Genomic DNA, 14,836 nt, shown 5'->3' with positions numbered 1-14,836 from the left:
GATAAAGGAGGAGGGTGTGCATTGGTTTAAACAATGATATTGTCTAAACAATCGGAATATGACACTGCAGTTTGTGCGCTGCCAGGGTAAATTAGGACAATGACAATGAGGAGAAAAAAAAGATGTCATTTTAACCAGCATCTGTTTTTGTTGTCATCGCTACACGTCTGGCTGTTGTGTGATTTTTTTTTTTTTTTTTTAAAGCAGACAGCAAAAGCCTCCTTTTGCAACCTTTTTCTTTTTTTTCCAGAAAAGAGATGAAGAGATGGGGTTTTATGAAAATCTAGGCTAAGCTGAGAGGACCTGAGTTTTTAAATCTGTGGCCTAAAACATCATCTCATGTTTTTATTTTATTTATTTATTTATTTTGGTGAAAAATGTAATTCCACAATGAAGCAGATCCTGCTGTAAGATCAGAGATCTGTGAAAAATGTGCAATGGCAGAGCCAAGAAAGCATGACAATAACAGCATGGCGCTGCATGGAGTCAGGCTATTAAAAAAAAGGGACATTTCACAAACATGCATATTACTTCTGTAGTGGAATATGGTCCAACAGAGTCATCTAAAAACAGATTTAAGTGCTTTTCATAGTGAGTTTACTTATTGATACAGATTATTCTCTGGGCCTACCTATGAAAGCTCTTGTCCTTTATGTGTGCATGTTTGCTTTGGCATGTCTACAAGTCTGTGTGTGTGATGTGGTGATGTCACAGCTTTGTTATAGAAACAGAGAAGCCTTGTGTCCTCATGATTAATTCATGTCCAGCTGCGGGATAGAGACAGAAGCAGCCAGTCACACACAGACAGGAGCACGTACTTTGAAGGAGGCAGAAATCAGGAACTACCGGTCTGGTAGCCAAGGAGACATGAGGGACAGGTTGTCGGAGAAATCAAATTTAAAAACAATGGATCAAATGCAGGGATAAAAATGAGCCATCATCGTCGTCCTCGCAGTGTGACAGGCTTTGCAGGCTGTGCCGTGGAGGAGCAGAGCATCCTGCTGGGAGAAGTGCATCTGTTGTTGTGCCTCCTCTGCATCCTTCGCTGGCTACACTCTGAATGTCAAGCCCCGCCGAACAGAACAGGATCCAGGTCGTCATGGAGACAGGAGCAGACCCTTTTTGCTGGAACAGAGGCAGGTAGTCACTGTGGCTTGGCTGGCCTGCTGAGGGAGGAGGCACGCCCTCTGCTGGCCCTCAGGGGCTGAGTTAGCTCCAGGGACGTCCTCTGCTTGCTTTATTCTATGACTTTCCTTAAGCCATGATCTCTCCCTGTTGTGGAGGAGCCTGACTGCAAAACCTGAGCCATGACTGGAGGCCTAGCATTCCTTGAATGCATATCACAGTCCGAGTTTTAGACTAAGATCATCTTACGCTGAAAAATGAGCCACTTTGGTCAAACCTTGACATTATCCACAATTACTCCCACACCAAAATGTAGCTCCACAGCTGTTAAACTGACTGAGTTATAGTCGTTTTTCTGTTTGCTAATGTTGATTATCTGCGGTGGCTATCTGGGCTTGGATTGACTCAAAAAGTTAATCATTTGTAGACATATATTCAGTCACTATTTCTTGAATATTTCATTAAAATTCATCCACTTCGTGAGATATTTTGGTATCAAACACACTCACAGAAACACAGGCCAAAACATTTCCGCCGTCTTTTGGTGGTGGGGCGATAAATACAAAGAAACTCTGCCTTTTTTTCTTTTCCTGCTTTCCTTTTTTATCCCTTTTTTTATGAGTTTCATTACATCCATGGCTGCCTCCACTCCTCCCTTACTGCTACAATTTCTTGTTTTGTAGCTGTTTACAAATCCAGCTGACCTCTTTCACCCACCTTCAAATCTTCATCGCTCTGCCACCGCTACTCTCTGCCTCCTCCGCCGCTCTCCCAATCCCACTTTCTCTGATCTGTGTCCTCTCTCTGCTTCAATCCCAGATAATTCCCTCTCTGCAGAATTGGAAGATTGGAGCAGGCGAGAGCAAAAGAGAGATTATACTGTCAGATTAGCGGACAGGAGCAGCAATACATAATCTCAGCAGATTCACACACACACACACTTTGGAGACACGTGCACACAAAGCATTTGCCACATGAATAAATTCATGTAATCAGACACTTGTTTTGCAGAAACAGCTGTTGAACTCTCCTGCTGTGACCTCTGACCTGCAGGGTAATGCGCCATCAGCCCCTGGAGGGCATTTGTCCTCTCTGCAACCTGCTTGACCCTTATGGGATAGGAGTGCCCCTTCCCAGCCCCCGCAGCCTCACTGGAGTCATTTGTGCCAAAGCCGTGCTGTGTTGACGGAGACACGATGGGCAGCCCAGGCTGCGAGGTGGATGTCGCCGGGCCGGTGGAGCCGGCGCTGGAGGCTTTGTGTCCAGAGTGCGGCCAGATCCACCGCAGCTGGGAGAACCACCTCTATAACTACCGCCTGGAGGTGGACGACGACCTGGTGTGCCACATCTGCCTGCAGCCACTGGTGCAGCCGCTGGACACGCCGTGCGGACACACCTTCTGCGCCCGCTGCCTGCGCAGCTTCCTCCAGGAGAGGGACTTCTGCCCCCTGGACCGGGCACGGCTGCAGCTGCAGGTGTGCCGCAGGTCCAGCATCCTGGTCCACAAGCTGCTGGACAAACTGTCTGTGTCCTGCCCTCTAAATCCTGTCTGCACCCTCAATATGCCACGATGTGACCTGGAGGCACACCTCAAGCACAGGTAAGAAAGCTGATTGTATGAATGCATGAAATCTGTGTGCATAAAGGTCAAAACGTCTGAATTTATGACAGATAGGAGGTAATAAAGCTTGATTTACAGCCAGTAAGAGAATAAATAAAAACATCAGATACAAACTATAAATAAATCAGAAACTAAAGGTCTAGCATTCCTTGAAAGAATGCAAGTCACCAGCCAGCTTTCATGACAAAATTTTAAATCAAGATGGCCGCCACAGCCACAACTCACAACTCACAAGACGTGTGAATGCTTGGATGTGTTGATGATGACTATCACATAAACCGTGCCTCGTCTGCAGTGTAGAGAAAGTTACAGCCATTTCTGTGTTGGCAAAGGTAGATTAGCTGTGGCAGCCATCTTGATTTGGGTTGACTGCAAATGTCAGTCAGTTGTAGATGTACATCCACTGATTACTTCCTGAAAGTTTTATTGAAATCAGTCCAGTGGTTCATGAGATTATTTTGTTAACAGACAGACAGAGTCAAAAATGTTGTATAATGTGTAGTTCTCTAAGTATGTGTTGATGATAACTCTCAACTACTTCCACCCTAAATTTTAGCTTAATATACGTGAAACTGGCTAAGTTTTAGTAATTTGTGTGTATTGTAATACATTTGGCTGTGGCAGCCATCTTGAACTGAGATGATTCTAAAATAAAATCAGTTTTAGATATCCATTCTATGACTGTTTTCTGAAAGTTTAATTAAAATCCATTCAGTACTTAATGATAAAGTTTTAAAAACAGATTTTGCCCAATCAGTGTGTGCTCAGGGTATGTGTTGGGGATCACTCTCAGCTACTAACACACCAAATTTGAGTTTAATATCTGTAAATCTGGCTAAGTATTATTGATTATTGGGTTTGCTGAGGTTGCTTAGCACTTATTTTGCTAACAGACAGCCAAACAAACACATAGACACGGGCAAAACCCTAATCGCCCTGCTTTCACCTTCGGCACCGCGCGATAAATATACTTCAAATCATTCAGCCAGCACTCGCCATTCCCATCTCCATTGGCCCGTTTGGACCAGGTGCTATGAGACCCAGTGGGGATTATGAAGCTGCAGGTCATGTGACGGAGGATTAGTGGTTCCCTACCACAGTCACAGGTTCATGTTCACATTTCACAACCATGCTGGGCAACTTCAACACCAGAGATCTTTTCAACTACTTCTTCTGTGAGACTGCCAAGGGCAACCCTGGCCTGTGGTGAGTGGATCACCGGCGGGACGTGACGAAAGAAGGACTTCTTTCTCACTGATTTCTGTTTGCGTTCTGTGTTTCTTGCTTCCTTTGTTCCCCTGCTCGTTAGATGATTCGTGCAAATTAACCTAAACACCTATTTTACTGTTCCTGCAGTAATGAGCGCATATCAGTCTGAGTTTGGCAGTGCTTGATAAATTTAAACCACATGTAAAGATGTGTCTGCTTTGCTTTGCATTACAATCAGTGTCACAGTTCAAAAAGCGGACTTCTTTATCGGTGGACGGTGCCTGTTGCTGTATCAACGGGTGTTTTGACGCCGGATTATAGACTGATTATCCTCTGACAGCCTAACGCCACACTTAAGATGGGGATATTTTCTTTAACGAGCTTAACAGGCTATCTATACTAATATGGTGAAAGCTTTGTGTGAGTCAGGTGTTTCTGCAGGAGAGCAACACCGCCAGGTAAATGAAATTAGTTCAATTTAAAAGTTAGAAGCCATATGTCTTTATGGCTTCTTCGTGTTGTTCATTTGAGAAATAGAGGGGATGTAATGCAAATCAGAGGCCTGTAAGGACTAACTTTGCTGTCTTTAATAAAGATTATTCCTGGTCCCGACTCTGAGGTCTAACAGGAATCTGCTGTGTGACATTCTCTGTCCACGTTGTTTGAGTTGCAGATTAGGAATTGGATCCCGATCAGTAGATTAAAAGAGGACATGGTGTGGTCAAGGCCAAAGTGTACAACACGTTATACTTGCAAAGAAAATCTGATTTTTTTGCAATATTTTATTTAGAGTAAAAGAAAGTGACACATCCTGTTTACAGAAGCATCCAGTTCACTCACTTAGCATGATTTGACGCTTCTGGCACACCTTTATTTTGAAGTTTCCGGCTTTATTTTAGACAGAAACTGTTTGCAGAAATGATTGAATTGGGGGAAGGGGGGTGGATTTGTCTGCGTTAGCTGGGTCATTTCAGGCCTTTTAGAGAAGCTCGTTGTCTTATTAAAACATCAACTTTCTCCTTACCCTAACCTGGAATTGTGACATTCTGAGAAAGATTTTCTTTTATGATTTTATTCACTGTCTCCTAACTACTCTCCCAGTCCACATTGCTGCAGAGCATTCCCAGACAATGATTCGACCATCACCGTGTTCGACAGTAGAGCTGCTGTGACTGGTTTCCTCCACACACGGTGCTGGGAGTTAGCGTTTCATCAGATTAGTTTCTCGTGATCTAAAGACTCATTCAGGTGCTTTCAGGCAAATTCCCAATGAGCTGTCAGGTGCCTTTCAGAAAGGAATGTCTCGATACTGTACCATAAAGACCTGACTGGTGAGGGGCTACACTCATGACTGTTCTTTATGAAGTTCTTCCATCTTTTCAAAGGAACTCTGGAGCTCAGATAAAAGGGTCCATAAGCCTGGTGGTCACCTGAATAATCTGATTAGTAGATGAGCAGAAGTCGGTGCTTTAAAATGGATTTAAATTTGAATACAGTAAAAGCGGTTGTGCCAATTAGTGCTGTGACAAATGTCTCGCTTTCATCCTCCATCTGTGCTTTGGCATAAAACAGTTTCCCTGACCCGCTGACAACTCTCTCTCGAGCTTTATTTACTCTCAGACAGCATGTGCAACATCAGCTGTGGGATATCCTATAGATGGGGAGTGTATCTGCACTGCAAACGTACATTAAATGTGTACAAAAGTCCCACCTGGATGGGAGATGCAGGAACACTGATTAATGGATTTACCTGGGCTATAACGAACGTGCTTCAGCTGTGTGGTGTTGTGAATTACAGTGCTAAGGAAAATAACAGCACTTCCAGCCAACATGGAGGACAAAATAAAGCAAAATAAAGCACCGTGTTTGAAGAAATTGGAAAATTTTGCACATAAATATACAATAACAATGCTGGTTTATATACTAGATTTACAAAACTCACTAATATCAAGTAAGGTTTGAATTTAAGCACCAAAAATATTTTGTTTTTATTTGTTTTGTTGTTTTTATTAATTCTTTATCAATACTCCTGCAGCACTCTCTGCACCCGTATTTCCCATGACTTTAACCAGGGCTGAGGTGTCCTTTAAAAAAAGGCTCTGATTGCCTCCTCCAGCTGAATATTTTCATTTATTTACAAAAAGCACACTGAAAACTGTGTCTAGAGAAAAGCGGATTTATGGCATGCTGTATTAAATGGATGAACTGAGATCATAACACGATACAGAAAACTTAAAATGCTCTGAAATCATTCTTTAGAGACTTATTTGTTTCATAACTGATTCACTGTAAATGTACCAAATCTCTTGTATGCCAGCATTTTACAGCACAATAATAAATCAAAATGATTCAGTGGTATAAAAGAAGATACGTTTAACAAAAGCTTCACTTATTATCACCTGCAGGATGTAACTTATAGTAAATATCCTGGTTCCAGTTGAAGGATGTGATCATGTTAATCCTTTGAGTCTCCTTGTATCTGTTTGATTTTTAAAAAATCTTCATGAATGTGAGGAGCTTATTCATTGTTTTTCTTCTCATAGAGGTTTTCTGTCTATTTAAAGCAAATAAGAGGTAAAAGTTACTGAACTGAATGGGATTTATTCACTCTGCTCTCAAACTTCTCTTCCCCTCCAAAAGATTTTCCTGTTAGAATGAAATAAACCAGCTCCAGTGACGTTAAACCTGGCTTTCTTTGTGCGTCAGATGGACTAACAAACTGACACCTGTTGCTTGGTGAAAGGTGTCCTGGGACTCGTAGTCAGCAGACGAGCGTGGACGGCCCACGGAGCGAGAGCGGCGACGAGCGAGCCATGGTGACCAGCCCCCCCACGTCCCCTCATTCCCCACAGACAGAGCTGAGGGACCGAACGCCCTCGCCGAACCCTGGACCTAATACCACCAACGGATCTGTGTGGACGGACGACGCCGGCCTCGACAACCCCGCCTTCGAAGAAAGCACCGAAGAAGACAGTGAGTTGATCCTCTGGGTTGGCTTTGAGTGTTGTTGGTGAAGTTAGTTAAGTCTGTCTGTTTACGCCTTTTCTGCCTCTAGGTGTGGTGGGGTTGGAGTGTGTGGTCCCCAGGGTGAAGCGGCCCCTCAGCAACCCTTGCATCCACCTTCTCCGCTCTGTCAGCTCCACCTCCTCTGGCTGGGACTGTCCTGAATCTCCACCTCTGTCTGCTGAGGAAGGTACAACACCCTCCCAGTTCTTGATTTTGAATATGTTGCTGTACAGTGTGGCGCCTCATATCCTTTAATGTGATCGGTTTGTCCGTCAGGCTGTGTGAAGCTGCCCTCCCTTCCTGAAGGAGAAATAACCACCATCGAGGTCCATCGCTCGAACCCGTACGTTGAGCTGGGAATCAGCGTTGTCGGTGGAAACGAGACGCCGCTCATCAACGTAGTGATTCAGGAAGTGTACAGAGACGGGGTCATTGCACGGGACGGGAGGCTGCTGGCTGGAGATCAGATCCTGCAGGTGGGAGATCAGTTCCTGCTCATGACTTACCACAAACTGAAACTCATTATCATAAAAAGATAAAAACATTAGCTGTTCTGTAGGCTGCTCATATTACTGCGAAGCTTTACCATAAGATCAATTTTCTCTCCTCATAAGAGAAAGATCATCTGATTCAGCTGTGTTTATCTTATTTTTAGGGTTGAAAAGCATCACCTTGAGTACTTGTGTTCATCTTTACTACTATTTTCAGCTTATTAACAGGAACCAAATGTGTTTCTTTTAGCATAAAAGCTGTAACAAACTTATTCATCTGTACCAAACAAAGAAATAGACACAACCAGCTGAGAGAAAAGCTAAAACTGTTGCTTTTTTCAGATTTAACTTTCCTCCGATGCTTTTCTTCACCAGGTGAACAACGTGGACATCAGTAATGTGCCACACAGTTTTGCCCGCTCCACCCTGGCCCGGCCCTGCACCACCCTGCAGCTGACCGTGCTCCGGGAGCGCCGCTGTGCCTCTCGGGCGCCTCCCTCCTCCTCCTCCTCCTCCTCCACCCCGGCTGTACCCCACGCGCCCTGCTCCACGCCCGAGGGCACCCCGTCCAGCCCCGCCACGCTGAGAATCACGCTCCACAAGCGGGACTCTGTGGAGCAGCTCGGCATCAAGCTGGTGCGGCGGACGGACGAGTCCGGAGTGTTTGTGTTGGATCTGCTGGACGGAGGCCTGGCAGCGAAGGACGGCAGACTGAGGAGCAACGACCGTGTGCTGGCAGTCAACGAGCAGGACCTTCGACACGGCACCCCCGAGCAGGCTGCTCAGATCATACAGGTACAGCTGGACTGTTCTGGACCCACTGTCACATCTCTCTTTAAAGCACGGACGCTGATGGCTGTCCCTCCACAGGCCAGCGGAGAGCGAGTCCACCTGCTGATTGGTCGGCCCACAAAACCAACTCCACCCCCACCGCCAAAATCCAGCTCGACCAGAGACCTTTACTGCCCTGAACACTTCCTGCCTAATCACAGCTCCACTCCGAGTCCGGTACCCGTCCACCTGTCCCGCACCAGCACACACAGAGTGAGGGAGTGTGTGTGTGTCTTTACATGTGAAGAATGTGGCTTGAGATAAAGTCTAATGAATACTTAATGATTTTAATGAAGCTTGGACAAAGTAATAATTGGAGACAACCTGATTCAAGATGGCCACCACAGCTAATCCACCTTAGCAAACAAGAAAATGGCTGTAACTCAGTCAGTTTTTACAGATATTGAGCTAAAATCTTGTGTGGCCATAGCTGAGAGTCATGAATGCTAGACCTTTATTTGTTTGCTTAAAGTTGGAATCATTAAAGAAAAGCAAGCAAACATTCATGGCATTTTAAACCAGACTCTAAATAACATGTTGACCTATAGGAGTACCATACCAGCTCATATTACAGCATCATTATCATCAATACACATCTGAAAACTAGCAAATCATTTATGTTAAGACTGTAAAGAAGTGGGACGAGACATGAGCCTTGTGGGACACCTGTGTGGATTTTTAAAAAGGATGATTTCTTAAAACTAGCGCACCGTTCTCAACTTATTTAAACTGTGTGTTTCATGAAATTCTCCCAGGATCTGTCTCAGTGTGTGACGTGTAAAGAGAAACACATCACTGTGAAGAAGGAGCCCCACGAGTCCCTGGGCATGACTGTGGCAGGAGGGCGGGGCAGTAAGAGCGGCGAGCTGCCAATCTTCGTCACAAGCGTCCAACCCCACGGCTGCTTGTCGAGGGACGGGCGGATCAAAAGAGGTGAGCGCTCTTTCTTGAAACACTTAACAGCGGGACGAGTTGAACATCACCTCAGAAGCCTCCTGCCTCCTCCGTCAGGCGACATCCTGCTGAGCATCAACAGCCAGGACCTGACCTACCTGAGCCACAGCGAGGCCGTGGGCACGTTGAAGGCCAGCGCCACTTCGCCCTCAGTCCAGCTGCGGGTGCTGGAGGTCAGCATGGAGGAGGAGCACGACCACGACGAGCTGCTGCCTCACACCCACGACAGCGACTTCGATGCCAACTGGTCCCCGTCGTGGATCATGTGGCTGGGCCTGCCCAGGTGAGGTTTGCTTTGACGCAGAGGTTTGAACTGAGAGATCGCAGCAGCTGTCAGCTTTCCCCTCGACGCTCTCGTCTTGCAGCTACCTTCACAGCAGTCATGAGATCGTGCTGCGGAGGAGCCACCCAGGCAGCTGGGGGTTCAGCATCGTCGGGGGATATGAGGAAAGTCACGGCAACCAGGCGTTTTTTATCAAAACCATTGTCCTTGGCACGCCTGCCTACTACGACGGCCGACTCAAGTGAGTGACCAGTTGTTTGTCATGACTATCGGCAGGTAAAGAAATGCTGAGAGATGAGCTTACAGCTTAATGAGAACAATTTAAATAAATATTTCATGTATGGAGGATTGCATTCAGACAAAATAAACACAACTGCATGATGAATGTCACTACTAAAGGTAAGAAAGCCAGTATTTTTAGACATCATTTTTGGTTTAATAGGACTAAAAAAAGATCTTGCTGTTGTTTAGGAGTTGTTAAAGCTCAGTGGGCATGGATTTGACACATAAACTCTATATTTAGACTTGGCCTTTTTTGCTGCATCATCACTTTCTTATCTAAAGCAACTCATCCGAGCACATAAATGATATAAATATAAAAAAATATATATATATTTTACAGTGAAATCAGAGAATTGAGATTGTAAATAGCATCATCCCACCCAAACTGTCCTAAAACGTAAAAATTACTGCCAGGACTTTCTACTTTGTCTTTCTCTTTATATAAACCTGTTCAGTGACATTTGGATAGCATTCTTTCCTGAGAAATCCGACAATAAATTTTGGGGTATTTTGGGATTTTTCTTTGCCAAAAAATAAATAAAACAGTAAAAATATAGTTTTTAGGCAAATCTTATTTCACATAGACCTCTAATGTGATAATAGACTGTGAAAAAGACAAATTATGTAAGATTCCAGTCTGCAGTCTCGTGTTTTAATAGTTTAAAATTATTTATGCAGACTTATGGAAGCAGTAAGGGTGTATTTTGTTATTTCCAAAGCACATTTTTAGTATTTTGGGCATTTAAAGATACAATTTTCTAATTTAGATCCGCTAAGGTGCAGATTTCTTTAATATAGAGCTGAAAGACTTTTGTATTTCTGAAGTTTGTTCTTATTATAATCCTGAAAGTCCCTGCTGACCCATCACCCTGTGTCGTTCTAGATGTGGAGACATGATAGTGGCGGTTAACGGCCTTTCGACAGCCGGGATGAGCCACTCGGCGTTGGTTCCCATGCTGAAAGAGCAGCGCAGCCGGGTGGCCCTGACTGTGGTCTCCTGGCCAGGCAGTCTGGTATAACCAGGACAGAAATCAGCAGGCTGTCCGCTCCGCTGAGTCCACCCAGAGTGTTCTGTATCAGGAACAACCTTGGCCAAAGTGAACTGGTACATGCTACTGTACATCGCTCCATATTGGGCTTAATCCAGGACCAAAAGCATCCAGAGCTGTTGTAGACCCAGCAGGACCAAGCCTCCTCCCGACCAGGCAGGAACTGATCCAGATCGTGCCACGTCACTCGACAGACTGCTCTCACAAAAAGCACTGCTGTGTTCATATGGTCATGTCTTCGCTCCCGCCGGGAGAACGGTACTGCAACTGTTAACAAGCGACTCGTGCTGTATTCACCTCACCGAGCAGTTGTTAGAATCCAGGGTTGTATTCAGATGGAGACATCACTGCAGGTGGGAAAAAAAAAAAAAAAAGTTGTCCGATCCTGCATCATCCAGGATAAAAATCACTTTAATCCAGATGTTCTGCTATGATGTGTCCATCTGAATAAGCCTCAGGCCTTATTAGAAACCTGCCGCATCCTGAGGGGCTTGTCGGCCCTCGGGTGTCATCACCATGACAACCAGCTGTCCCATCAGCTGGTCTTTTATACATGTGTGAATGTTTTCTATAATAAACATTTCCTTTTAAAGGATTAATGCCTCTTCTTTTGGAAATTGGTGTGATGTTAAAGTTGGTTCCTGAGTGAAACAAAGAGCTCCAGTAAGATTTTTTTTAAATATTAAAGAAGCTGGGCTTCAGTTTCATCTCTCTCCCCTTCAGACAAATTGGAGCTTTATTTAGTGAGATTAGATTTTAAAATTGTTACATTTAATTTGAGCTTTCATACACTCCCAGGCTTCCATAAGTAGTAAGCCAAACCCATTATGGATACTACTGAATGTCCTTTTGTAGAGCATTTTAAAGATGTCAAAACTTATTTTTAAAGATTTAAGGAAAACTGTTTGGAAAGCTACTAGAAGGCAGGGTTGATGTTCCATCTTATCAAGCGTTTGAGACTAGTTTATGTTTTTCTTCTGAACACAGAGTCACTAAACACTGAAAGCATTGTTAGTGTAGTGTTTTATTGATGTTTTAGTCACTCGCAAAAATGAAAATTGCACACTGGATCGTCTCAATGTTAACAAATCCAGATTAGTGATGCAGCATCAGGAGTCGTCATCCTCCAAAGTTGTGTTCTGCAGCTTCGTAGTGAGATCGCTGGTTTCTTCTTGATTGGCTGCAGCCGACTCCGTGACCTGTGCTGCCTGATCCTTTTTAGGATGTCGTTTCTAGAAGGGGAGCAGAGGAATACAAGCCATACATTATGCACATAAGTGAAGAGCTTTTATGAGAAACCTAGGGGACACTTTACGAACCTTTCTCATCGCTGGGTTATGCATCTTGCTGTGTCGCCACAGGGTTTCCTAATAAGGGACACCAGTTAGTGCAACTTAAAACACCCAAAATAATAACCTGGTGAAGCTATATCTAGTGTTTTTGCATAAACTGGGATCCACAACCCTTAAAAATAAAAGATTACTTTCCACAAATCACTTCAGCAGATCTGCATGGTTGGATGAAATTAGTTTTGACAGGTTTTTCTGGTGAACCACCACAGCCTGTTCATACCTTCACAGCAAAGCTCTTCCCACAGTCAGGACAGCTGAAAGGCTTCTTGCCCTCATGGTCTCCCAGAACATGGTTCTTCAGTCTGAAGAGGCGACTGAACTTCTTGTCACAACCTTCTCTGCTGCACAAGTAGTCCATCTTCTCCTTGGTGTGCACACCCACCTTGGCTGAGAGGAAACGCGGCTGTTAAGATGGGCATCCCGTCCGTGCCGAGATGTGCCGCAGTGCAACAAAAAGCATACCTTTATGATGTTCTCTGTGCTTCAGATATTCGGACCACGTCTTTGCCCAGAAAGGACACGGCTCAGCACCACAGGGGTAACCTGCACAACCAAAAGCAGGGTTTTTAATCTGGATGTTCATTAACACAACAGGAAAAGAAATGCACACATCGGCATCAACCAACCTTCATGTACTCTCTTGTGATGCTTCAGTTTTCCGTAGGTGGAAAATTCTTTCGTACAGCCACTGAAAGCACAACTATTTTCAAAATGAAAAGGTTTGAGATGCTAAAACAAGAGCTTTTTTTGTTATTTTTACTGTTATCTACAGAGCATTGACTCACTGAAAAGGCAAAGGCTCTCCATGTTCAAACTTGTGAGCTTTTAGTTGGTTTCTCTTGTTGAAATCCTTCTTGCAGCCCTGATGGTCACACTAAACAGTGAAAGCACATCAGAGCTACAGTCGATTACATATAAATTGCACATTAGATAAAAGCAAAGATGGGTTGCTTTACCTGGTATCGCCTTTCCTGGTGCAGGTGAACTCGTGCCATGTGGTTCTTCATGCTGGCAGACGTGACGAAGGCCTCGGAGCATCCTTCAGCTGGACACCTGAAGAGCAGAGCAGGTCGAGCCGTTCAAGGCACCCTTAAAGTTTGTTTTCCCAAATCATTTCAAAGCTGAACAGGTGCTTACGTGTGTGGCTTCTCGCCGCTGTGACTCAGCTCATGCCTGGTGAGCTGGTAGCGAGTGCAGAAGCTCTTGTCACAGTTCCTGCAGGAGAACGGTCTCTAACATCGAGATGAAACATCTGAGCATCAAGATTCGTTTGAGCACAAGATCCACTGAATGTCAGCCACCTTACTGAACATATTTACGTGTTTGGTTGGACTTCTTGCACTCTAAAGCTGCTTACCAGTCCCGTGTGTTTGCATAAATGAGCTTCTAGCTTCCATGATTTACTGAACGCAGCTTTACAATCCAAGACGGTGCAAACGTAACCGTGTTTGTTATGCAACTTCTCCTCCATCTTTAATACCAGATGTCAGGTGTTGCTGTAAAGGGAGCAGGACATTCAATGACCCACAAAGACCTGCTCACCTGAGCTTCATTTATCTTATTGGAACATACCATTTAAAGAAAGAAAGGGGGAGTCCTGCCTTGCTGAAATAAAATTACACAAAGGATCATTCAAAACACTGTTTAGAGAACTTTCTTTTATCAATTATGTCATTGTCAGCTGTCAGAAATGATGAGTAGCTTAAAGGAAAATAGATTTAGTCCCTAAATTAAACTTTAGTGTCAAACATCTACAAGTGTTTCTTCCACATTCATTGATACAAGCTTTTAAAGTGTTACCCAGGCTTCATGTGAGCTGATTTTTGTTGTGGCCTGGCAGGAAGAAAGGCGACTGACTGTCTGCGTCCATCAGAGTTTACCACCCTAATCCTAATCTTATCGCTTCCCTAATAATTCTCTCTGATAGGTGGCATTTATTGTTTGCAGAAACTGGAGAGATCCTGTCTAGACTTAAAAAAAAACTGGAAACTAAACCTTGAAGCTGAAGTTTGGTCATCTGGTCAGTTTTAGTGTTGTTCTGTCAGCAGTCGCCACGCTGGGCGACCTTCCTGCCCCAACCTGGGCTCAAACCTGCAACCTCAAGATTATGAGACCACAGCACTGACCACTGAGCCACTGCAGCCCCTGGTCAGTGTAAGTGTACGTAAAACAAATACTCTCGTTTAATAATTTTAAAGGATTGTCTCTGTCCACTTAAATACTGACACACAAAGTGGTGCATACAGAGAAAAGTCAAACTATATTTATTTATATATGTTTACAGAAACTGGGTCAATAAAAAGACTTGTTAAAAGCTCCTAAATTATCTTTTGAGACAAGGTTACCAATGTTGTGTTTTTGTGGTCATTTTAAGTCCTTTTTTTGTTGTTATTTATTTCTTTTTAACTTTTATTTTTCTGCAGATTTGTCTGTTTTAACTCATTTTGAAATTGTTTCTAGATACCTTCATGTCTTAGTGGCTGTTTCTTTTCAATGTTTCAGATTTCTTTGTAGTCGAGTTGTCAAGTTGAATCATTACTTGGTTTTGTGTCATTTTGAAGTAGTTTTGCAAGAATTTGTTGTTTTGTGCAGCTTTGCGTCACTTTTGCAGTTATTTTGGTTGTTTTGTCTCC

The 14,836-nt window shown here is 44.0% G+C and overlaps 2 protein-coding genes across 6 annotated transcripts in view; one reads left to right on the top strand and one right to left on the bottom strand.

Annotated features, from left to right (window-relative positions):
- lnx2a (ligand of numb-protein X 2a) overlaps window positions 1–11,238 on the top strand; it is an 11,608-nt gene extending 370 nt beyond the window's left edge. Inside the window, exons 2-11 of one of the 4 annotated variants that reach the window (XM_037973074.1) lie at window positions 2,179–2,725; window positions 6,699–6,928; window positions 7,011–7,148; window positions 7,238–7,437; window positions 7,828–8,247; window positions 8,323–8,460; window positions 9,039–9,216; window positions 9,295–9,520; window positions 9,603–9,761; window positions 10,686–11,238. In XM_037973074.1, coding sequence (XP_037829002.1) covers window positions 2,322–2,725; window positions 6,699–6,928; window positions 7,011–7,148; window positions 7,238–7,437; window positions 7,828–8,247; window positions 8,323–8,460; window positions 9,039–9,216; window positions 9,295–9,520; window positions 9,603–9,761; window positions 10,686–10,821 — 2,229 coding nt within the window. In that variant the 5' untranslated portion in view covers window positions 2,179–2,321 and the 3' untranslated portion in view covers window positions 10,822–11,238. Of the gene's footprint in view, window positions 1–1,944; window positions 2,726–3,519; window positions 3,953–6,698; window positions 6,929–7,010; window positions 7,149–7,237; window positions 7,438–7,827; window positions 8,248–8,322; window positions 8,497–9,038; window positions 9,217–9,294; window positions 9,521–9,602; window positions 9,762–10,685 lie in introns of those variants that run through there. The other 3 variants (XM_017406769.3, XM_017406768.3, XM_025003805.2) reach the window with 3 other exon arrangements.
- Window positions 11,239–11,857: 619 nt separating this feature from the next.
- On the bottom strand, window positions 11,858–13,750 carry gtf3ab (general transcription factor IIIA, b). Of its 2 annotated transcripts, none has more exons than XM_017406458.3 (9): window positions 13,561–13,750; window positions 13,341–13,435; window positions 13,160–13,256; window positions 12,989–13,077; window positions 12,830–12,903; window positions 12,666–12,746; window positions 12,424–12,590; window positions 12,171–12,218; window positions 11,858–12,083 (listed from the first exon to the last, which is right to left on the bottom strand). In XM_017406458.3, exons 1-9 carry the CDS (start codon window positions 13,672–13,674, stop codon window positions 11,961–11,963), a joined length of 888 nt encoding a protein of 295 aa, XP_017261947.1. In that variant the 5' UTR covers window positions 13,675–13,750; the 3' UTR covers window positions 11,858–11,960. The 2 variants fall into 2 exon arrangements, with proteins under 2 accessions (XP_017261947.1, XP_017261948.1); XM_017406459.3 differs by having other exon boundaries at window positions 12,830–12,891.
- Window positions 13,751–14,836: the final 1,086 nt, after the last annotated feature.

Source organism: Kryptolebias marmoratus, linkage group LG21, assembly GCF_001649575.2.
Source record: "Kryptolebias marmoratus isolate JLee-2015 linkage group LG21, ASM164957v2, whole genome shotgun sequence".
In the NCBI taxonomy this organism is placed as follows: domain Eukaryota; kingdom Metazoa; phylum Chordata; class Actinopteri; order Cyprinodontiformes; family Rivulidae; genus Kryptolebias; species Kryptolebias marmoratus.
Note: the sequence above shows the minus strand (reverse complement) of the source record. Positions and strands in the feature narration are given on the sequence as shown.

What these genes read in the sequence shown, in the direction of transcription:
- gtf3ab (XM_017406458.3), bottom strand. Translation starts at nt 13,674, where the DNA reads ATGGAGGAGAAGTTGCATAACAAACACGGTTACGTTTGCACCGTCTTG. An exon ending in ACCAGGAAAGGCGATACCAG is followed by an intron (nt 13,078 to 13,159) that starts GTAAAGCAACCC and finishes TTCACTGTTTAG; the next exon opens with TGTGACCATCAGGGCTGCAA. An exon ending in GCACAGAGAACATCATAAAG is followed by an intron (nt 12,591 to 12,665) that starts GTATGCTTTTTG and finishes GTTTCCTCTCAG; the next exon opens with CCAAGGTGGGTGTGCACACC.